This window comes from Brassica rapa, chromosome A03 (assembly GCF_000309985.2).
Source record: "Brassica rapa cultivar Chiifu-401-42 chromosome A03, CAAS_Brap_v3.01, whole genome shotgun sequence".
Classification (NCBI taxonomy): Eukaryota; Viridiplantae; Streptophyta; class Magnoliopsida; order Brassicales; family Brassicaceae; genus Brassica; species Brassica rapa.
The window spans coordinates 25,569,291-25,594,643 of NC_024797.2; the positions used below are offsets into that span (position 1 = coordinate 25,569,291).

Below are 25,353 nucleotides of genomic sequence, written 5' to 3' on the forward strand. Positions count from 1 at the left end.
ACGAAACATATTTTTTGACGCTAATTGTTATTCAAATTCTATTTATAGATTTTATTTTATTCTAGAAATCTGATTAAGATAAGAACTAATTATTTATCTAATTTCTAATTTACAAGAAAATATAGCTTACTGCCTTAGTTTGATAAGATTATCATAATATATTTATGGTTTATGTCGAAACACGATATTAGCTTTATTAACAAAATCTCATCAAATCACTTGTCTTTTTTAGCTTTCTCTTCTTCCTTCATCTTCTTTCTCCCACCTTCTCTTCTGGTAATCAACAAGCATATGAGGTATCTCCAGCATCAGCTTCGCAATCCTCTCTCTTTTCTCAGCTGAGATTCTGTGGCACTTATGACATTTCCTATTCGTCCTCAATCCTCATCGCTTTCCTCTCTGGATCATAAGGCCAATCCTCTCCGGCAATCAACATTTCTTTCCTCGGAGCCGGCCTTATTATTAACTATTTTAGTTTTAACTAAAGAGGTAATTACCTCCGTAAACTCAACAAAAGCAACCTGTTCATTGTGTATATTGATATGAATATGTAACTAACACAGTACTATTATTTATCACATTTATGAGGTTTGAAATAAGAATGGACTATGAGCTAAATGATCAATATAAATATTTAACTAATATTAGAAGATAATATATATACACGAATACTCTTTGAATGTCGATTTCATGTTCATCCATATAGGTATAATAGGACTCATTTAATCCATAAAGGATCGTGGGAATTGTTTACCAACTTAATCATATTCTACTACGTGCTTCACCTACCTAAGCATTCCAGTGCATGTGACAAAATTCAACTACTCGTAATTTTGTCAAGAAAAAAGCATTGCGAACTCTAAATATGAAAGCCACATTACAAAAAATAAATAAATGTCGAGAAAGGAATTGATTTAGTAACATACAAGGAAAAGCTCTTATGCACATTTAAGTCATGCCACAAACCAGTTGTTGTCCCATATTATCGGCATAGTAGCTTGGAGTTTAGATTGTGAATGGCAAGAAACATAGACAAGACAAAGATGAAAACTTGTTCTTTATTAACTTTTTCAACTTGACGGCAAAGATTAGCTTTTTACATCTTTTTATACATTCATCAAAATTAGGTTAAGCTCTACCCACTACAGCACAGCTGTCCAAACATTCAAATATGTTCTTTGTCTTGACACAGTGAGCTGGTCTGTTCGTACCATACTCACGTAAGAGATGCTTGCTTTATTTCTCTGAAGCCGACAAAGACATAACGGTCTTCTTCATTTCCTCCATTTGGGCTTTATACACAGGCCCAATATCATTATGGCCTTTACTCCCCCTCATACTTGGCGTATACGGCACGGAGACTCCAAGTTTGTTACGCCATTTAAAAAATGATTCATGCGACAAAGATTTGGTAAATACATCCGCAATTTGCATCGTCGCGGGGATGTGTTTCACCTCCAAAGCCTTCATTGCAACCCTCTCTCTGACATAATGGTAATCGACATCAAAATGCTTCGTCCGTTTATGAAACATCGGATTGGCGGTAAGGCAGACTGAAAAACAGATTGTCGCACAATAACATAGGAGTTACTCTTTGCTGTAATCCCATTATCTTCAGTAGATTTTGTAACCACACTATCTCTGATGTTGCTGCTGACATCGTTCGATACTCTGCCTCTGTGGAAGACTTGGATACAGTATCATGTCGTTTAGCTGACCATGAAATCACATTAGTTCCCAACATTGTACATAATCCACCAGTTGAGCGACGAGTATCTTTGCATCCAGCCCAGTCGGAATCACTGTAACATATTAGAGTAGAATCAGTGTGACCTTTAATACTGATCCCCATATCAAATGTTCCCTTAACATAACGCAAGATTCGCTTTAGTATACTAAAATCTGAAACACTTGGTTGATGCATCTTCTGGCATATGTAGTTGACTGAAAATTGAAGATTAGGTCTTGTCAGAGTTAGGTACTGTAGTTTACCAGCAAGACTTCTGAAGTATGATGTCTCAGGGAATAGTTCATCATGACCAGGAAGTTTATCTGGCTTCATTTGGAGCGGAGTAGGTATGGGTGAGCAGTCTCTCATACCAGCAGTTACTAGAAGATCTTGAGCATACTTTGACTGATTTAGGAACAAACCATCATTACACTGATGCACTTGAATTCCAAGAAAGTAGTGTATTGATCCGATGTCCTTCATACGGAAGACTGAATTGAGCTTTTCAAGGAGAACTGTCAGCAAGATCTCGTTGTTTCCTGTTAAAATCATATCATCTACATATAGTAACAGATAAATAACATATGTATCTTTATGATAGATGAACATAGAAGGGTCTGGAAAGCTACACTGAAACACAAACTCTAGTAAGAAGGTGCTAAACTTATCAAACCAAGCCCTTGGTGCTTGTTTAAGACCATAGATGGCTTTCTTCAACTTGCACACATGATCTGGTCTCGTTGGATCCTCAAAACCAGGAGGATGCATCATATACACTGACTACTTTAGATCTCCATGAAGAAATGCATCTTGAACATCAAGCTGCTTGATCTTCCATTTCTTTGTAACTACAACATGTAACACTGTCCTTATAGTAGCGGTTCTAACAACTGGACTAAATGTCTCCAAAAAATCAACTCCTTCTTCTTGTTCGTTTCCTCTGGCAACCAAACGAGCTCTAGGTTTCAAAACTGTACCATCAGCATTTAGTTTTATCTTGTAAACCCATCCACAGCCAACCGGGTGTTGATCTTCTTCTGGTGGAACCAATTCATATGTCTCTGTTTCTTCCATGTTATTTGTCTCTTCTTGCATTGCTCCGTTCCACCTTGGATCTTTCAAAGCTGCTTTGACACTTTTAGGCTCATGACAGTCTGTTTTGATGATTACCATTGCGTATCTTGGGTTTGGTTTGATAATATCAGCTCTAGCTCTTGTAGTCATAGGATGAGGATTTTGCACAGCTGGAACTGGTAGAACTATCTGTTCAGCTTCATCGTTATCAGTATCAGACTGAGAATTAGAAGAGGTTGATGCAGTCTCAGTTGTTGAGTCCTCACCATTTTGATTCTGAGGCACTAGACTTGGTGGCATTTGAACTATCACTTGTCTTGTGACAAGCGAAGGTAAATCATCTTCAACTACTTCAACTTCTCTATATTCTTCTTCTTGTACCAGATTCACACTCCTCCAAGCATTTAACAATGTTGAATCTGACTGTTTGTGAAAGCGACTATACATATCTCCAAAAGAAAAATGATTTTCATCAAACAAGACATGTCTTGAGATGAAAACCTTCCAGTAGGTGGATATAAGCACCGATATCCCTTATATGTTTTGTTGTATCCCAAGAACACACACACAAGTGACTTTGGATCCATTTTATTCTTCATATATGGCCTGAGATAAGGATAACATTTGCACCCAAAAACTCTTAGTGAAGTGTAGACCGGAGCTGTTCCATTGAGCACTTCATATGGACTCTTTCTATCTTTGAGAACAGATGATGGCAATAAGTTACCAAGAAATGCTGAAGTGAAGAACGCCTTCACCCATAGCTGTTGTGGCACTTTACTCTCAAACATCATTGTGATCGCAAGTTCAATTATGTGAGTTATGTGTCGATGTTTCCTCTCTGCCAAGCCGTTTTGCTGCGGAGTGTGGGGACAGGACACAAGCTTCTTAATACCACAAGTCTGCAAGTGTTGCATATGATGCTTGTATTGGTTCTCAACCATTGTTTGAAACCGGAGAAAGATAGAAAAGAAGTCAGACTTGAGCTTGAGGGGATAAAACCAAGTGAATCTTGAAAAATTATCAATGAAAATGACATAGTATCTGAACCACTGGGATGAAACCACATGACTAGGTCCCGACAAATCACAATGAATCCTTTCTAATGGATGACTGGAGACAGAAACAGAGTCTACAAAGGGAAGCTTGGAGCTCTTTCCTAAATGACAAGCATCACAACAGAGACGTGAGCTTGTCTTATTCATAACTATTGCTAGACTTCTGGAGAGATGCTGAAGAACATCCGCATTTGTATGACCAAGCCTTTTATGACACACACCATCACTCGCTGCTTGCTGTCTGGTTGAATAGAATGCTTGAAACTGCAGGTCCTTCAGCACATAGAGATCTTTAAGTCTTTGTCCTTGAGTTATCACCCTCTTTGTTGTTTTGTCCTTAACACATACAGAATCACAGTCGAAGGTGAACTCACAAGGATAGTCAGACGTTAACTTGGAAACTGACAACAGTGACTTAGATATACCAGGACAGATCAACACATCATTAAGAGGTAAGGTACCTTGGGGTGTTTGAAGAGCGATAGAGCCTACATGGGTGATTGGTAAGTAGTCTCCATTACCGACCATGACTTGATCATTTCCAAAGTAAGGTTCTGAGGACTGGAGTTGTCCACTGTTGCTGGTAATGTGATCTGTTGCGGCTGAGTCCGGGTACCATTCATGTCCTGAGTGGTGACCTTGATCAGAGACTTTCATTGTAGCAAGAGTGGTGTGAATGTTGTTTGGTGTTTGAAAATCCTGATCAAATCTATTGTAGCAGCGAGCAGCAGTGTGACCATATCTCCCACAGATTTGACAAGTAGGTCTTGTGTTTGTGTTTGATCCAGAACCTCCTGAGAATTGTTGTTGAAAACCTCTTCCTCTGGTGGAGTATGACATGTTACCACGACCACGGTAACCTCCTCGATGATTATAGCTTCCACGACCTCGAGTGTTGTAACCTCTTCCAGCGTGAAAGGCTAAGTGGGGATTGACTTCAGGTTGTTGAGTGAACGTCTGAAGTTTCTCATCAAAAGCAACCAACTTGAACACAACATCTTCAAAACTCATGTGTGGAACAACGTCCATGGAATGTTCTATCACAGTGCAGATAAATTCATACTCTTTGCCTAACCCACTGAGTGCTCCGTAAATCATCTCATGATCAGTAAGTATACTTCCTATAGAGTCCAATTGATCACAGACACCTTTGACTTCTCCTAAGTACTCAGTCATAGACTTTGACCCTTTGGACATACCTTGTAGTTTACGTTGTAGATCTAACTTGCGTGTTTCAGAGACTCTGTTGTACTTCTTCCCTAGACTGAGCCATACTTCCTCCGCTGAGTGTAGAACATACACAGAACGTAGAGCTTCTTCTGACAGAGACCCAAACAACCACGCCATCACCAACTGATCTTTACGAACCCATTTGACGAAATCTGGATTTGGTTCTTCTGTAACATCATCACCGTGTCTTCTTGTGACTGTAGGTGTTGGGCGCAGAGTAGATCCATCTATGTAACCAAGCAGAGACTGACTCGAAAGGAACGATTCGAACTGAGTCTTCCAGAGAAGATAGTTCGAAGATGAGAGCTTCAGAGTAACACAATGAGAGATACTCAATGTTGGAGTTGAAAACGTTTATGAAGCCTCTTCCATGGCTCTGATACCATGTGAATGTCAAGAAACAAAGACAAGACAAAGATGAAAACTTGTTCTTTATTAACTCTTTCAACTTGACGGCAAATATTAGCCCTTTACATTCGTTATATACATTCATCAAAATTAGGTTAAGTTCTATCCACTACAGCACAGCTGTCCAAACATTCAAATCTGTTCTTTGTCGTGACACAGTGAGCTTGCCTGTTTGTACCATGCTAACGTAAGAGATGCTTGCTCTGTTTCTCTGAAGCCGACAAGACAGAACGGTCTTCTTCATTTCCTCCATTTGGGCTTTATACGCAGGTCCAATATCATTATGGCTGGCCTTTATAAATAATCATGAAGGTCGGGATAAAAATGATAATCAATAAAATATTATCAATTTTTGTTAATGCTTTAATTAAAAAACAAAACAAAGAAGAGAAAGCCCAATAGATAGTGATCAATCATTCCTGAAACTTGGTAAGAACCAACTAGAGAATGAAACAGAGGAAGAAACAAGTTGTGGTAGTTGTTCAACCTTCTTTGTAATCTCATCACCAGTGAAGTAAATGGAATTACTAATGACGCCTTCCTAGTCCTTAGCAAGCACTGTAATACCTAAATCCAAAATAATCGCCTCATCTCCCAAAGAAACAAAACGACTCCAGCATATTTGATACATTTTGCAAATAATGAAGATACCGTATTCTTATTTAAGATTTGATGAAATTTGTAAATATAGAAAAAGTGTATGTTTTTCTTCTAAAATTATGAACTTACGATATGCATAAATCTTATGTACATGTGTCCTATTCAGTGTCCAACATTTCCAATTTTTTCTTGATGCTCCAAGCTTACTTAAAAATTTATGCTTTTATATTTATGATGCCCTATGAATAGAGATATGTTAACACTCTTATGTGTTTCATGCATTCGTGAAAGACTGGGTTTGCTATACTATGTGGAGAGCCGCCTGGTTAATCTTTGTATAATGGTCTTGAAGAGAATTGATGAATGCATACATTAATTGTGTTCTTCATCAGATCATCTTCCACGTAAACATGAAATAGTGTATTAAGTGTTCTTTACATGTCTTAACTTTTTATGCGTTTTTGTTATACTCGAAACGAACATACATTTTAAACACACACCTTATGTATGATTTCTTGCGTACATGATTTTTGTGTGTGTACATCTTTTATGCGTGTGTTTATAGTTTACCGTTCCGAAAATATTCTTAAGATCTGATTTTAGAAATGTACTCAAATGTTTTTGCTAAATATTTTTTTTTTGCTAAAATGTCCTCAAATGTTCAGTGACAAAAGGGTATAATATTTTGTTTTACTAATATACATGTGTCTTATGGACATGCGTGTGTTTATAGTTTGCCGTTCCGAAAATATTCTTAAGATATGATTTTGGAAATGTACTCAAATGTTTTTGCTAAATATTTTTTTTGGGAAAATATCAAAATAGTGTTTTTAGGCCAAAAAATGGTAATTATGTCTCATTAGGTTAATCTCATATATTTTATGTTTCAATAGATTAATTACTTTCAAAATGGCAATACTACCCTTAATTTTTTAATTTTAATTTTTAATTTGTAATAAAATTTAACAAAATATATATTTTTTAATTTTTTTATTTCTTTTAAAAATTTTAGTTTTTGTTTTAAATCTTGATTTTTACATATAAGGAAACAGAATATTTTCAAATTTAAAAAATATAATTTCGATTTTTTAAAATTTCATTTTTAAAAATTTCGATTTTTCTGTTAAATAGTATTTTAATTTTTTTTTGATTTTTTCATATAAGGAAACAAAATATTTTCAAATATTTTTTTTCCATATTTTTAGGAACTAATTATATTTATTCGTAGAACACAATAAATTTGTAGAACTCGGTTTCTACTGGTTTTCAGATTTATAGCAATGTGTCGATTTTGATTTCTACAAGTTTTAGATTTCTAGTAAATATGTAGAAATCAGTTTCTACATCTTTTAGATTTATAGTAATCTGTGGATTCCGATTTCTATAGATTTTAGAGTAATATGTTAAGCATATAATGTTTATCCTAAACATAGTAGATTCAATGAAATAAGTGGAATTCATGTTCTACTTTGTAGAATGCCAATTTTACTTTATGCAGAACATAATCTGAAATTATTATTTAAACATTTTTACAACTAGAAAAAAGTATAAGTAAGTTCATATAGGTATTTTATAAATAGTTACTATTTTTCAAATTTTCTTTAGGTTATAAAACTATTTATTTCATTTATTATTCAAAATACAAAAGGGCATTAGAGGCAAAAATGGTAAAAAAATAGAAATTAGTCTAAAGATACATAGTGACCATTTTTTGGTTTAAAAAAAAATTTCCCCATTTTTTTTTGCTAAAATGTACTCAAATGTTCAGTGACAAAAGGGTATAATATTTTTTTTACTAATATACATATGTCTTATGGGCATGCATCAATTAAGGTTTTCCAAAATTTGTAATCATTATATAAACAAATAAATGATTATTGCCAAATACAAGATTTTTGTTTCCTTAAAAATGAAGCTGTAGGCTATTAAAGACATATATAAATATTTATAATACTTTTCAAAAGTTAGAGTAGAAAATATTTTTGTAAACTTTTGAACAATAAATAATTATTTATTATCAAATTAAAAAGATATGCAAAAGATACGTAAAAGATATGTAAAAAAAATATTATTAGTTGGTTAAATGTTAAATTAACTAATTTAATATTTTATAATATCAGCTTTAATGATTATCTAGAAAAGTAAAAAAAAAATGATAGATAAAGAAACATCAAATATTTTGTCCCAAAATGGAAGGCTTTGCCGTTAAAGTTTCGTCAGATGGCTTCACCACCGTTATAGCCTTAGGCCTTAGCACAATAGTATTTCTTTTATAGTAATATATAAATTATAAAATAACATAATATCCGTGATGGAAACGCATGCTTATCTTATTTAAAGGGTAACCGATAATCCCTAAGTTAGCTCTTTATAAACTTTCTCCAATAGAAAGAGAGAACGAAAAACCTACTTTTCTCCCAGATTCCGCCGGATGGCCTCTCACGTTGCCTCTGCTATGGCAGTCACTCGACCAGGACCAAAAAGAAAACTCTGTTGCTGGTCCGAGCTTCCTCTAGATATCATGCGATTGATCTTCAAGCGCCTTGGATTTGCTGATTTTGAACGAGCTAAATCAGTTTGTTCATCTTGGCAAACTGGTTCGGGACAATCTAAGCCAAACAATAAGATCCCTTGGATGATTATTTTCCCGGAGGAAAAGAATTACTGTCTCTTGTTCAATCCTGAAGATACAGAAGGAAAGCTCTACAAAACTCAACATCTTGGCGACGACTTTGCAAAGAGTTCTTGTCTGGCGACTTGTAGAAGCTGGCTTTTGATGGAGTATTGTCATGAAAATCCTCTTTACATTTTAAATCTCTTAACCCGAGAGAGGATCAATCTACTACCTACAACATCGGATCAACGACTTGACTCTCCGATATTATGGATAGACGATAAAACCAAAGAATACCTTGTTATAGGAGAAACTCTGGTTTATTTCAAGAAAGGTGATAAATCGTGGAAACAAATCCCGGAACAGTTGTCAGGTATCCGAGACATGGTATTCAAAGATTGCAAGCTCTATTGTCTCACCAATGATGAACTCCAAATTTTCGACTTTTCTGGTGAATTTCCGCTACAAGTTTCCAAAGTTAGCGTAGGAGGGGGATGCGTAAAACTAGCAAAAATAGGCGGCCGGATGAGATTGCCTCGAATTCCATGGCATGTCCAAGCGGTTCGCAGGAGGAAGAATGTGGTAGTCACTGTACGAGGAGATGTCTTAATTGTTAAGAGCGAAAGTCCTTTTATGTCCGAAACATGGAACTTTAAAATCTTCAAGATGGATTCATCAAAGGGGTTAGAGGAAATTGTTTCTTTGGGAGATGAGGCGATTATTTTGGATTTGGGTATTACAGTGCTGGCTAAGGACCAGGAAGGCGTCACTAGTAACTCTATTTACTTCACTGGTGATCAGATAAATTTGGACGACACTGAAATCTTTGTATTCAATCTCGATACGAAGAAGGTTGAAAAACTACCTCAACTTGTGTCTTCCTCTCTTTCATTCTCTACAGTTCGTTGGTTCTTACCAAGTTTCATGAATGTTTGATCCATATCTACCCTTCGTTGTTGTTTTGAATTTAAGCTTTAACCATGTACTACTTACGATAAGCTGCGGGAGGTTTATATAAATTTTATATTTTATTTTGTTAATATTATGTTTAATTCAGATAATATAATTCTACTACTCCAGATAGTATATCTGTATTTGCTTAAGCTTTTTGGAAATCTCAAATTACACTTCAATATATATTATGCTTAGGTAAATATATATTAAATGACAAAAACGCCCATCAATGAAAACTTAGGACCAATATTAAATTCAGTGCCATTTTATGTAATATTCCATATGAAAAATATATTTTATATAATATTTAAGTTTTGAATTTTTAATACTAAGATAGATGAGCGTAGCAGGTGTGGCAGGCATTGAAGAGGTTGTGTTTATGTGTTTTTGAGTTGATGCGTCTGCAAGGAATATCGAAATCTTTGTTTGTTAATTGTAAAGAAGCGTTTTGTATGTAATTACCTAATTCGAACTTTATGCTTTGATTAATATATTTAAAGTTGGAATTTTTATAAGGATGATCAGTTATCTTGAAGTTCTTGGTTGCAATATCTGTATCAAGTAGAAACCACTGCGCTTCATAAAACATATCAAGAATGTGTGCGGCTTAAGTGAATGATTTACTACATGCAAAAATCAAGTCGAATAGTCATTAAAAAAGAACCAACAATTTTTTTGAAAATAACTCAATTTATGTCGCTCAACTCAAAGAAAACTTTATCATAAGCAATATAATAAAGCACATCCCTTCAAAAAGTATTTTGTACATATGGGAACTCGAGAAAATTTAAAAAGTGAATATGCGATATTCTGGCTGATTGTTTACACATGCATTTTTCATTACAACATTTCGAAAATACATCTACGGTATCAAAATGGAAATGTAACATCTTTATGACCTATGAAAAAAAACTGTATTCATTATTTTCAGATAGAGATTACCTCGCTGTACTCTTTTTCTCTCGTCGTAATTTTTATCGCTGTGGGAACCGAAATTCGCACTGTCGATTTCTGTTTAAATAAGGAAACTAGGAAAACCCTAATTTCCCAGAGGACTCGGATATCTGCTAATACCACACGTCAAGCAATCAGAACACGAGAATAACAACGATAAAATATAAAAATCGAAAAGAGAGCAAAGTAGATCTTGTTATGAATTTGCGTATGAGCGTTTACAACAAGGTATAAGCCTAGGCTCGAGAGCTGTCGGCGAAATTCCTAGTTCTAGCAACCCTAAGACGGCTAAACCTAATGGAGTCGCAGCTCGAAATAACAAAAACGGAAAATTGCATTAATGCTCTAAGTGCTAAGTTTGCTCTGAAAAAAGTCTCTCTCCATGCCTCTCGCCTAGGACTCCTTATATACTTGCTCCAAGGTCGGTTTACGCTTTTACTCTTCTGCCCTTAAGCCGTCATAGCATAAAATGGAGATATTCCTTTTTCCCGATCTTCATAATTATCCTCAAAATTTCGTATTTATCCGCGGAAACTTGACATTTATCCTTCCTTGCGCGACAAGCATAAACCGTGCTACGGTTTACGGGCTTTTGGTTTAAGAAATCGTAGGGTGGGCCTCGAGTCGTGTTTTAGGTCCCTTTGGGCCGTCTTCCGACTCGAAGCGTTTACTGCGACTTCTTTCGATAAAGAACAAACTTTCCGCGGTTTCAATCCGCAAAGTTTGATCGATGATTTAAAATAGTGGAAAACATGGACTGAGTTTGCTATGGTCTTCGGGAGATAGCATCGAAGGTTTGACAAGAATGCATGGACTGGTGTCGTATCGACGTATTGGAAGAGCTCGGTCGCTACGTAGCGATTGAGCTTTGACTTGAGCCCGTATGCTACGTAGCGACCGAGCGGGACGAGCGCTCGGTACCTACGTAGCGACCGAGCTTTGGCTCGAGCTTGGTCGCTACATAGAAACCGAGCGGGACGAGCGCTCGGTCGCTACGTAGCGACCGAGCTTTGGCTCGAGCTCGGTCGCTACGTAGCAACCGAGCGGGATGGACGCTCGGTCGCTACGTAGCGACCGAGCTTGGCCGAGCTTGGTCGCTACGTAGCGACCGAGCTTTGGCTCGAGCTCTGTCGCTACGTAGCGACCGGACAGCGTGCATGTGCGGTAGTTACGCAATGACCGAGCTTGGTTTGTCCACTTTGAGCCTTCAAGGATACTTCTTCGTAAAAACTTCGTATTGGTTAATTTTTACGAAAATCATATTTTTCTCTTACTATCTTTTCGGAAATACGATTTCCGAGGGTTTTCGGGTGTTAATTCCGTCTTAACTGTTTTTGACCCCAACAGTTAGCCCCCCAGCCCGTTAGGACCATGCATCGTAGGGCCCTATCGTGCGGTTAGGCATGTTTGACAAGTTAGGCGTGTTGGATGGAATTAATATCCGAAAGTTCGAGTTTGAATAGTAAATTTTCATGCCTATAAGAAGGTGGAGTTATTTCTTCACAATTTATTCACTTTCTTGTTTTCTCTAAGATTTCTCTTAAGAAAAACTTTTTTTCTTTCTCTCCATCTTTTCCTTCTATTTTCCCAAAAGAGAAGTATAAAATGTCGAGTAAGAAAAACATTGCGAGGAAAGGGTCTTCGTCCGCAAGTGCTCATGAAGAGCTCCTTGTTCCGAAGATAGAGTTCGTGCCTCACTCGGTAGATCCCGCCGAGAATGAGGCGTGGTGGGTTACGCATTACGGTTCGATGACTCCTTCCAAAGAGAAGTCGTTCCCGGTCCTGACCCATCGTGCGATCGAGGAAGGGGCACCAAGCAGGAGTACCGACGAGTTCCTCGAGATCATGCAATCGTTTTACCGCATTCCTTGCTTTGGCTCGAGCTCGGTCGCTACGTAGCAACCGGACAGCGTGCATGTGCGGTAGTTGCGCAATGACCGAGCTTGGTTTGTCCACTTTGAGCCTTCAAGGATACTTCTTCGTAAAAACTTCATATTGGTTAATTTTTACAAAAATCATATTTTTTTTACTATCATTTCGGAAATACCATTTCCGAGGGTTTGCGGGTGTTAATTCCGTCATGACCGTTTTTGACCCCAATAATCGCAATGAATTTTACCATAACTAGATTGTTAACGACTAACGAGGCACCTATCACTCTTATTAGTGATGGGTTTTGACATTACATATTTGATGGTGATAGTTTTCGACGTATAACCCTCATTGATTATATGTCGATGGTTCCCCCATCAAAGGTGATATATTAAAAACTGTTACCACCGATGATATGTCGAGAAGCTCCAACATCAATAATAATATGTATGATAACGTTACCATCGTTATACATATAGAGAAACTGTCACATATGGCAAACATCAGACAGACTATGAAAACATTCTCATACCAAGTACCCCCAAAAATCTACCATGCATAAGATTTCAATCTTCATATTAGTACCCACTATCACCCCCTAAAACCACGCGTGGATTTTTGCAGCTTATAAACACGCAACACATACAATGTAAATTATGTTTAGGACATAATACATACTATTGATAAAAGAAAACGCATGTAATGTTATCCAAAAAGAATTTTCACTCTCCTCTATCCCCTCCTTCTTCCCGACCACAAAACTCCAAAAGCAACAGTCGTCTATCTTCGGCGCGTCCGCGCGTGTGTGGCCGCCGGAGGACCCCCTCCTCCCCCTTTTTCCTCTTTTCTCCTTGCTGTTCGCTAGATCCATAGTCCTCTCTCCGATATTCTCGTGGTCCTGCCGTTGGGTTTCTTTCCGGTGCGAGGTCGCGCGCGAGATCTTCAATTCGGGAGACGTCTCTTCTTCTGGTGGCTTCACGGCGAGGTTATGAGACTGGTTTCGTGGCGGATGGTCGGCTTTGGAGTTGGGAGAGAATCGATTTTCAACTCTCTGATTCTCTCCGGTCCTTTGGAGTTGCTAATTAAACTGTCTAGAAGCATGTTCTTAGACAAGCGATCTTTCAAGACCAAGTCTTGTTGTTTAAATGACACCATAGACTGAAACTCCTTGGCCGCATTCTCCTTCTGCGCATTCTCCTCAACCACTGTTGTAGGCACAGGGGGGGGGGGGGGGGGGGTCTAACCCACGAATTGGTTGAATGGTGGAACCAAGGTTTAAACCTGAAAACAAAGAGAACCGATTTTTATGAGTTTAGAATTTTTATGATGCAAACAGAAACAAATATGAAAACGAATGAGATGATGATGATAATGATAATGATAATAAAACAAGATAAATAAACAAAGGATAGGATGGAATAAAGCTGCTGGTTGTGTAACACTCTCAGCTTGATCAAATGACGGTTTGAAGGGATAACTAAGCTTCCTGGGAACCTTATTGATGGTTTGGAATGTGCTGAGGTCGTGCCTAATCTGAAGGAAAAAGAGCTGTTGGAGTTTTAATGCTTGAGACTCCAAATAAGGCAAGTTGAAGTAAATGAGGATCCTCATGATCCAATGTTGGCTGGTGCATTGTATAAACTTGTAGAACTATTATGGATCTCTGGATAGACTTCCTGAATGTATAGATTGATCTCCTGGTCGCCAATTTCTGGTTTGAAGCTGATTGAACCGGCTAGTTTCCAATTGAGGCAAGTGTAGAACTGGTTTGGCCGGTTTTGGAGATTGGATCATAACTTCATAATTCTGTGGCCATTTCTCCTGGTATTGGGCTTTCTGGAAATCTGAGAGATTCTTCTTGAATTCTATATAGGCTTTGGTTCAGGCCGCTCCTTCCTTGGGCTGGAATCTCCTTCTAAAGTCGGGTACTCGCAGATGGACAGGCTGGAAAACCTCTGACTTGTAAAATTCATAACTTCTTGCTCCGTGAATATTTTGGCCCAATTCCAATTGGCCTGGACTCCTTCTTGAGTGTAGAATCCATAAGAATTAGCCTCGTGATTTAAACCCTCCTGGTTTGTAAGATATCTCATTGTTAGTGCACGTATGTCCTGGTTTGCACCTTGGCTGGTTGAGTAGGGCTTTGGGTTGACCTCCGGTTCAGTTGCTGATCTGATGACCACATCAACCACTGTCTTCTTACCACGGGCCTTAGCGGCTTTAACTCCCTCTGGACGCATTGTTTCACTTGGTTGAGAGCTTGAACAGTCTGCCCCGTCCTCATCAACCTTTCCTTTTTTTGAGCTTCCTGCGTTTTTGGAAGATGAAAGCTCACACCACTTCTGATCGTTCCTCAGCTCCTTCCAAGCATGTTCAAGGAGAAATCTCTTATTATAGTTGTTGAAAAAAAATTCATGCGCACGTTTCACCACATCATTCTCGTTCTGGCCACTACTTCTCTCCCTTGTTGCAGCTTCATAGGCGCCACAGAACTTGTAAACTTGTTCATTTATCTTGTGCCAACGATGCCTACAATTATTTCCCTCTCTCCGTTCGCCTCCATAGACCTGACTCTCTGAAAAATACGCTGCTACTCTTGACCAGAAAGCGCCTAATTTTTGCTCATTGTTAACCACTGCATCCTTGCTCGTGTTTAACCACGAGCTAATGAGCAACATATCATCCGAAGGCGTCCACTTCCTCGTTCCTTACGGTCAGGAGGAGTGTTTCCAACGAAGTTCGAATCAGCTGTACCTTGAGTGGGAAGAAAAGGAACTTGGCTTAAAGATAGCTCGACACTATCTTCATAGGAACCAAATGCCACATCTTGTTGACTATTTAGAAGATCAACAAAATTTGGATTATGTCTATATGGATTGGAATCCATATCCTAGGATGGAAAAGAAAAGATAAATTAAAGAACAAATGGGAGGAAGTGGGGTTCGGGTTGTTCAAGAAAGAGGAGAAGGACACAGTTTAATAGAAGGAAGAGAAGCATTGATCACAACCAAACCCGAGTGGACATATATCTAACACAATTATCACACTACACCATCCATATCTAACAAACCAAAACTTCAATTTATTATCTTAACACAACCGTACTTTTAATTTATTATCTTAACACAACTCTAACCTAACGTAATTTATTACGGTTCAAGAACAAGAACTCAAACATAAAGTTAACCACAAAACACCAACCAATTCAAGACAGCAATAAAATTCTAATACAATCGCAACTGAACTCACCCAACACCAACCAATAAAAACAACGGTTTAACCAATTCAACAGAGCAAAGATCAAGTATTTATCCAATTCAAAAGATCAAAGACAGAGGTTTTACCTTCATTAACTATCGTGGGTGTTTTGTCTGACAAAGAGAAAGTTCCAGCCTCGATCATGTCTCTTGATCAATTCACCTCAAGACACAAAGACAAAAAAAAAATCAGAAGAATGAAATCGTTATGATTCAATATGACAGAGAACAATCTAATTGAAATTATTTAAGACATGCATAATTGAAATTTTCAAACATTAAAACTAATCTTTACCTTTCGATTTGTCTGAGCATCAGCAGTCACCGTTTTGCTTCCTCGGAGAAGAACCACCACGAAGGAGATCTCGCTGTTTTCCTTGGTCGAGGAGAGGAACCGATAGAGGAACGCCGTTTTCATTTGCCAACAAGCCCCACTGAGAGAGATACCGTTTCGTTGAGGAGATCCACCGTCAAGAAGTGAAATCGCCATTTGATCGCCTTGGAGAAGAGACACGGAAGAAAGAAAGAAGGAAAAAACAAAAAGAAACAAAAGAGACGCAACCCGTGTCCTCTCTCTCTCCTCTATCCAATGAAGCTCCGACGCGTGGCACCGAGGGACGGACGCTTCACGGTACTAATTAGGCAACGGCCCTTTGCTTAATTCATGTTTTTCATTTATTTTTAATCTTAATTTACCTAAGCGTCTCTTAATCTTTTTTAATAGCATTTAAAGAGAAAAGTTAATAAGAGACATAGTTAAAACCTTGAGATTTTGTGTCCCTCCATTGCAAGTCTCTAATTTAAGGTTTCTTAATAATAAAAAAATATTAAACTTATTTTATTACAAATTTTTAATTAAAAGATAAAAAGATACCATTTAAACATAGATTTTTAAATAAAAACATAAAAACAAAGATTAGTAAAATAAACGAGAATAATTTGAAAAAAGCATCCGAGCTTACTTGTCGTCTTCGACCGCCAAATTTATCCTATATATGCTCAACTAAATCATATTTCAGTTGGTGATGTATTGGGTTATCATGAATTCTTGCTCGAGCATCCATCATATTTGCGATATTTGAAGGGATATCTCTATCAATATCGAGATCAACATGTGAACTTCCGTTTTCTTCTCCTTGGAAAGACTCTGAAACATGATTTAGAGAGTATCCATCTCGTTCGTCTTCTACTATCATATTATGGAGTATGATACATGCTTTCATAATCTTCCCTATTTTAACTTTATCCCAAAAGAGCACCGGATTTTTAACAATGGCAAAGCGAGCTTGCAAGACTCTAAAAGCACGCTCGACATCTTTTTGGACAGCTTCTTGACGTTGAGCAAATAAAACTGCTTTCGGCGCTTGTGGTAAAGAAATTGATTGGATAAAAGTTACCCATTTTGGATAAATACCATCGGTGAGATAGTAAGCCATATGATACTGTCTTCCATTGACTGAAAATGTGAGCCATATGATATTGTCTTCCATTGACAGAAAATGTGACATTCAGAGCATAACCTTGAATGATGTCATCAAAAACATGTGAACGATCGAGAACCTTGATATCATTTAATGTACCTGGAAGTCCAAAAAATGCTTGCCATATCCAAAGATCGTATGAAGCAACCGCTTCTAAAACGATTGTTGGTTTACCCGAACCACGAGAATATTGCCCTTTCCAAGCGGTGGGACAATTCTTCTACTCCCAATGCATACAATCGATGCTTCCTATCATTCCGGGAAATCCACGGTACTCTCCAACATGAAGTAGACGTTGAAGATCAGCCGGTGTTTGTCTTCTTAGGTACTCATCGTCTAACAAATTTATTATTCCTTCCACGAAATGTTCTACACATAACCGAGTTGTTGTTTCACCTAGCCGGAGGTATTCGTCGACCGTATCAGCCGAAGAACCATATGCCAAGACACGAATGGCTGCAGTACACTTTTGAAGGGGAGAGAGACTGATCCTTCCGAGACCATCATGCGTTTGTTGAAAGTATTGAACTTCGTTGGAGAGACGATCAACAATGCGCATAAACGATGGCTTGTTCATTCTAAAACTTCGTCGAAACAAATTTTTGGGATACGTGGGAGTATCACTGAAATAATCATTCCACAAATGAATATGCCCTTCTTCGCGATTTCTTTCGATATAAATTCTTTTTTTCCTTTCTTTCCTTGTTTCTTCTTGAAGACGATTGGTAAATTTCTCAAAGGTTTGCTCAAAATATTGATCAAAAGCTTCATCAAATGCATCATCCATTGGATCTTGAAAAAAATTTTGAGAAGAGGAAGCCATATTTATGATCCAAACAAGAAGAAGGAAAATGATATTTGGTTTGATCACACGGATAGAAAATGAAGTTGGTATGGTGAGAAGAGGGAAATTGGATGCTGCGAAGAAACAAGGAAAGAGATAGAAAATGATGTTGGTTTGAATTTTGATCGTTATGTAGTTTGATTGAAAATGAAGTTGATTGAAAATGAAGTTTGTTTGATCTAATGTTTTCCTCGTTTTGTATGGTGAGAAGAGAGAACATTAAGTTGTTATATATAGAGATTGTGGTGTCACAAGGTTACATAAGGTTACAAAATGACACACAAGAAAAAGACTTAAGTCTGTGACTACACTAAAAAAGAAAAAGACAAGACTAGAGTACTAGACTCCACATGCATACGTAAGTCTGTGACTAGAAAAGTACTACACTACACATGCGTACATAACTCCGTGACACTAGATTACAATAATTAGACACTGTCAAGTCCCAGTACTGCTAGCTTCTTCACTCCCAACGCTCCTGAAAGTCACAAGAACAAGACAGAGAGATGAAATCAGTATCAAAAACAAGACAGGCATAATATCTATATGAAGAACAAGCAAGAGACAAGACATTTTTTAAGACAAGCAAGAACACTTAGGTTAAGCAAGAACACAACAACACAAAATATTTTACAAGCAAGAAGAAACAAGAACACAAAATATTTTACAAGCAAGAAGAAACAAGAACACATTTTTTAAGACAAGCAAGAACACTTAGATTAAACAGACAAGCAAAAGAAAAACATAACCGAGAAGTTACACTTAGATCCCGTCAGACACCAACGCTCCTATGAGCTTCTTCTTTAGAACTTCTTCTGCATCATCTAGGTGTAACTTCTCGGTTATGTTTTTCTTTTGCTTGTCTGTTTAATCTAACCGAGAAGTTACACTTAGATCCCGTCAGACACCAACGCTCCTATGAGCTTCTTCTGCATCATCTAGGTCATCTTCGAGTGTGATTGCCTCAGGATCAAATCCTCCTTCTTCAGTTCCCACATATGATCAAAATCTTCCCGATCCTTCCCCTCAACGACCGCCTTCTTCCCACGCCTTTTTTCTGCCTTAACACCCAAGGGACGACCTTCATCACCATCTACAACATCATTTTCATTCATCTGAGAGCTTACAGAATGTGAACCATCCACAAACTTCCTCCTTTTCGAGCTGCTATCATTTTTCTCTGTAGAGAGTTGACACCACTTCTGGTCATTGCGAAGAGAGTTCCAAGCATGTTCAAGTGTGAACTTCTTTTTATGGTTGTTGAAGTAGATTTCGTGGGCTAATTTGAGAACATCATTATCATTCATACCACTGCTTTTCTCTCTGGTTGCTGCTTCATAAGCCCCACAAAACTTACCAACGACTTCATTCAGCTTGTGCCAACGTTGCTTGCATTGATTACGCCCTCTTTTATCACTCTCAGGAAACTTGGGACTAGCCGAGAAGTATGTTGCTACTCTTATCCAGAAAGAGTCTCCCCTTTGCTCATTGCCTACAACTGGATATTTGCTCGTGTTCAACCACGCGCTAATAAGCACTATATCTTCTGTGACCGTCCACGTCTTTCGTTCCTTACGCTCAGCTGGAAGGTCGTTACGTTGACTGCCTACGGATGGGGGTTGTGAGGAAGAGAGTGAAACACTTCCTTGACTGCCAAAGACAACATTTTGCTGACTATTAAGTAAGTCAACCAAATTTGCCGAGTCCTGAAATGGATTGAAATCCATTTTCCAAGTCAAGGAGAGCGGAGAAAGAAGAGAAAGAGGAGAAAGAGGAGATAGAGGAGAAGGAGGAGAAGGAACTAGAAGCCGCATACATCTGCCCTAAATTGAATTCACCAGAACCTACACCATTTCATTACAGACGACAAGCTACACCATTTCATTACAGACAACAAGCTAGACCTTTTAATTTCAGAGCAGAGGAAATAGAGAAAGACTAACCCGTCATGCTGCGAATTCCTTTGTCCAATGACCATATTGATGAACCTTCCCAAGCTCTCTTTCCACTGAACATATCAAACGGGAGTTGATCTCTTCATCTCACCACACAAAAACAGAAACAAAATAAATATTAATCACCATAAAAAAGCTAAATCTACATTTTGCAACTTGCAACCATCAAAACGAGATTGAATCATAAATATTATTAACGAGAAAGAAGCCAAATCTACATTTTTTAACTTGCAACAAACAAACCCACATGTATGATTGAAGAAGATGCAACAGAAGCTTTACCTGAGCGATTCGCGGAGAGCCTTCGACAGAGACCTCCCTCGCCGTTGACGTGAGCCACCGCCAGACCAAATCGAACCTACAAACAAATAAAACATCCGATCACAACAAGAACAAGTCTAATCTATAACATGCATGATTGAAGAAACAACAAGACATTTACCTTCCGATTCAAGCATCTCCAGAGACAGAGCCGTCCTTCGCCGTCGAGGAGACCCACGGAGAGGGAGATTACCTAATCGGCGATGAACTCGAGGAGGCACGAAGAGAGAGACGTCCGTCGTCGGTTGATCGAGGAGACACGATTCAAGGAAGCCGATGAGCCACGGAGACAGGGAGTACCACCGTTTCATCAAGGAACCACGGGGACAGAGAAAATCGCCTCTGAGAGAGAAGACGAAGATGGAGAGGTTTCGGAGAAAGAGAGAGAACAGAACCAGATCACGAAACCGAAGCCACACTCTTCCTCTCTGCTCTCATTTTGCCCACACGTGTCATGAATAAACGTCTCTTTCCTTACTCCAAATAAGGAACGCCTCTCCTGTTTATTTTTCTTTTTGATTTTCTTTTTAATGATGATTAACAGTAGAAACCCACTAAAGACGTGCGATAAGGGTGCTCTAAGAAACGAGCGAAATTTATAACTACAAACTTGTTTAATTTTATAACTACAAAAAAAAAAGATGACGTTACGTTTTGCCCCATAATTAAGTGTTTATTACGTGTCTACCTTTTTATGCCTTTCTGTTATACACGAAACGTACATGCTTTCTGTGTGTATATCTTTTACGCATGTTTATACAGTTTACCGTTTGGAAAATGTTCTTTAGATTTTATTTTAGAATTCTCAAGATTTTATTTTAGAATTCTCTTATATCACAATACTAAAAGCACAATAAGCTCGACGGAGAGAGCTGCCACGTATTAAATTAAATCGACCAATTAGAAAGCAGTATGGTGCCAGGTCACGCCAGTTTTGTAGAAACCCTACCTGTCTTATCGTCTTCACCTTCTTCCTCCGCATCAGAGAAACTAATGCGTTTCTAAATTCTCCGATCCTCATATATTATTTCGTCTTCCACTCCTCTGGCTCAAACCCATATCTCGCTTCTGCTCACTTTGCAATATTCACCAAATAAATAAGTAATCACATCAAGCAATGGAAACCAAAGCATAATCCACCAGCAAGGCGCTAATGGCTGTTCTTCAACGATGTCTCTCATGGCTTGGTGGATCGCCTTTCACATGCTTTTACTTTCTTGCTTCTCTCTTTTATCGAAGTTTCTGAGGAAAGATTACAATAGCTGTAGTGATCTATTGTCAGCTTAAGGCATTCTTTTACTGTGGATAGAACCTGTCAGAACTGGTTTAGATTGAAATTTTTTGATGTGTCATCTCGCTTTGCTCTTTCAGATTCTTTTTTACCAAATTCACAAGTCTTCCTCCATTGTTTGTGAATAAAATCTGGAGCTGACTCTTGCAAGTAAGTTTCTCTTATTGGCTCTCTCTATATATATATGTAAATATTGTGTGTCAAGTTTATATTTTTGGATTTTCCCATCAATTGCATGTAACTTTTCTCTTCTCATTAAGACATGGGATTACATACTTAGTTTTGGTCTATATCTCTGAAGCTCTCTGAAGCTTACAAGACCTGATGAATTGTGTCAGTTTTTCTTCTTCTTTGGTTTGTATTACTATACAGATATGTCTCTTGACCACTTGAACTGGTGGTTTCAGTGATTATAAATTTTTATTTTGTAGTTTGGGATCTTTGTTAAGCAATGTACACAGAATATTTCAGGTCCTACTATCAGTCTTGCGAGACTTATCGGAAGATACGTGAAGCTTCAAGAATAGACAGCCACAAACTTATACCAATGTGGTTCAGGGATAAAAGAGAGAAAGAGCAACAACGTCTATGTAAGATCCAAAGAGATGATGATGCTGTAACATCACAAGCACCTCAAGAACCTACGACTCCTAATGCTGGTGATGCCTTACGTAAGACTCCATCATATCATCAATCAGTTAGAAGTTACATTATATAATCTCTTACGCTCTTCTTTCATTGCTCTGTTTTCAGGTTCACTGTAGGATCAATATTGAATCACACATGAATCGACCAACAAATGTAAGTATATGTCTTCTTACAGAACCCTTAATAGATCTTGAGGCAAAACGTTTCAAAATTTAAAAAAAAAAAATATATATATATATATATATATTTATAGTTTGGGATCGTCTTGAACAACGGTTTCAAGATAACTTCAGATCTTACTATGAAGCTCTTGCTGTATTTGTTTGTTCTGCTGCATAGATGATTTGGATCGATCAATTTTGTAGATTTCTCCTCTTAAGGATTATCTATGAGCAAGCTGTTATTCGGAGCGTAAAAAATGAGAATCAAGATGCTTTTCAAAGATTACTTCCTTTTGACATTGGCAAAAGTCTATTTCCAAAAGGGGTATGGTTTTGCTATCCTCTCTTTGTACAAGTTTAATGACACTTGATGATATATTTAAATTTGACTGGAATCATATTTTTATAATTCTCATACTATATTTCATTTTAATATTGTATCATCCATGTTCTTTTTTTTCCATAAAGTTTCTACTCTGTTGTTCAACACGTAGAATTAAGTGTGGACTTTTCTTGATAAAATCTTGTGAACAAGGCGAAGACATCTTTGGAGGAAGAGTAGTAATCAAGGTTTCATACTTTGGATTTCATGTACCGACATTCATGACCTCTGTGATGAGACAGGCTGTCTGATCGCACCAGACAGCTTTGTACTTTCTCCTTCCCAAACACTTACATTTACACCACCCATAAGATCTCTTAAAATGTGTTTATTAATATCTTGGTTTCAATCTCAATGCTTGAACTTAGGACATGTTTATTTTCTAAATGGTTTTGAGATTGCTTATATTGGTCTGTCATTTGATTTGATACTCACAATCTTATAACTCAACAGGGTTGTCTCAGTGTTTCCTTTTTCTATGGAGCTTCGCTGTATACATGGTCAATCCATTTCTCAGGCCATGAACTCCAAGAAAGAAGAAGAGGAAGGCAATGAAAGAACCACATTTGAAAACGTGGCAAGAGAGATTATTAAACAATAGATACACCTCACTTGACTTTTTCAGGTGGTTTTGGACACCAATGAATATTGCTATTGTAATGAAATATGCTAATGGAGGTGAACTATTTGAGCATATATGTAGCGCTGGAAGATTCAGGGAGGATGATGTGAGCTTGACATTTATAGATGAGACTATATATATTGTTCATATATAGCATTATTTTCAGAGGAGAGTTATATATTGTCTAATGTAGTTTTGACGAAAAGGAATAGAATTTACATAGATATTGTATCTGTAGTAGCTAGCATAGGAAACAAATGAGGTATATGATCTATTTTTTTATCATTTGTAGCTTTCTTACTTTAGGTCTCAAACTTTTGTACTCATCTTTTTTTGCTAGGCAAGATCATTTTTCCAGAAGATTATTTCAAGAGCCAGCTATTGCCATGATGTAGTAAGAAATGACTTACGAAGTTCTTCTTAACTCTCGCAGACGTACTGAAGCTTTGTTTATCATTCCTGTAGTCACATTATTTTTCTTTATAGTAATAGCAAATATGCCAGTGTTAGGAGAAAACTGGAAAAATATCACTATGTTTATAATTAGGGACATCTGCAAACATATATATGCCTTCGGGCTTTCCATTTTGGTGAAAAGATTTTTGTGTATAGGATAAGGGTAATGTCACCTTGATTTAAATTTCATCTATGGGATCCTCATTCTCTCCGTAACCTGAACTCTTTATTAATTAATCAAATTCTATATAACCACAAAATAAAAAGGGCAACAAATTATTGACAGAGTCTGGATTTTTCAGATTAAGCTAAAAATTTAAAAGAACATAAAAAGCTGGTTGTTTATATGACACCAATAAACACCTCTGAACTAAAATTAAATAAATAAACACACCAGAAAATTGGTCTTTTATATGATCCATCAATAAAAAATATTTTGATTAATTTGTAAATATCTTAGAATGGGTTTTTAATGTTTAGTTTATTCATTTACAAGCCATAACAACACAATTTTTTTTCCTCACTCAAATAACAAACCTAGAAATCACAGAATCAAAAGTTGTAGCATATCATGTAAAAGATTGCTAAAATTAGAATATATATATATATATATTTTACAACTAATAAGTATAAGTAATAAATATGTAACGAAGAATTAATAAATATAAGAAAGTAAAATACTATTAAAATAAAGAAAAATAGTAAAAAAAAACGCATCCTAACACATACTATCACTATTTTAAAATCGACTTGGACACTGAACCAGATTATTTCCAGAGTCACTAGATCACTGGATCTAATGTTGTTAAACCATAGATTAATAAATTAATAATTTTTATTAAATATTTAGTTATTAATATATTATTATTAATCATCTAAAATAAAAAAAATATCAAAATCATGTTTTATTTTAAAAATATCATTTTAATTTTTATTTTAATATCAGCTTTTACTTGTCATGAAAAACAAATTATTTCACAAACTTATATAATATTATAATTATGAATAACGATTATTTTGAAAAAAAAATTGAATAGAAAAGAAACTTTTAAATCTAAAAAATGCATTATAAAGATCTTTTAATTTGGTACCTCCAGTTTATTATGTATACTAGATTCTCACCCGCCCTTCTGAATGGCGGGTATACTTTTTTTTTTAATTTTTTTAAGAAATTTAATTTTGGTATTTATGTTTTTTGTAAAACCGTTAGAAAAAAATATTTATTTTTTTTTTGTAATCATAATTTAATTTAATATAATTTTTGATAACTATATTAAATATATCAAGTTCCATAATTATACACTTATGTCATATACATTTTAGAAATTATTTTTTAATTTTATTCCAAAAATATGCAAAATATTATATTTTCTTAATAGTTACCTATCATAATTAGTTAAGAATATTCGTATAAAAAGAACCGATTCGAAATCATCCCGGAA

The 25,353-nt window shown here is 36.8% G+C and overlaps 3 protein-coding genes across 3 annotated transcripts in view; 2 read left to right on the top strand and 1 right to left on the bottom strand.

Moving 5' to 3' along the window:
* LOC103861069 (potassium transporter 9) overlaps window positions 1–23,959 on the top strand; it is a 645,946-nt gene extending 621,987 nt beyond the window's left edge. The window contains exons 11-14 of the mRNA XM_009138779.3: window positions 20,993–22,313; window positions 22,396–22,443; window positions 22,656–22,776; window positions 23,287–23,959. The gene's annotated coding sequence lies outside the window, so the exon portion shown is untranslated. The remainder of the gene's footprint in view (window positions 1–20,992; window positions 22,314–22,395; window positions 22,444–22,655; window positions 22,777–23,286) is intronic.
* On the bottom strand, window positions 82–2,546 carry LOC108871194 (uncharacterized mitochondrial protein AtMg00810-like). The gene has a single exon (XM_033286859.1). It carries the CDS (start codon window positions 2,498–2,500, stop codon window positions 1,523–1,525), a length of 978 nt encoding a protein of 325 aa, XP_033142750.1. The 5' UTR covers window positions 2,501–2,546; the 3' UTR covers window positions 82–1,522.
* On the top strand, window positions 8,253–9,753 carry LOC103861276 (F-box protein At1g69090). The gene has a single exon (XM_009138989.3). The coding sequence runs from the start codon at window positions 8,531–8,533 to the stop codon at window positions 9,647–9,649; it is 1,119 nt and encodes a 372-aa protein (XP_009137237.1). The 5' UTR covers window positions 8,253–8,530; the 3' UTR covers window positions 9,650–9,753.
* Window positions 23,960–25,353: the final 1,394 nt, after the last annotated feature.

Coding starts and splice junctions, on each gene's coding strand:
- LOC108871194 (XM_033286859.1), bottom strand. CDS start 2,500: ATGATGCATCCTCCTGGTTTTGAGGATCCAACGAGACCAGATCATGTG.
- LOC103861276 (XM_009138989.3), top strand. CDS start 8,531: ATGGCCTCTCACGTTGCCTCTGCTATGGCAGTCACTCGACCAGGACCA.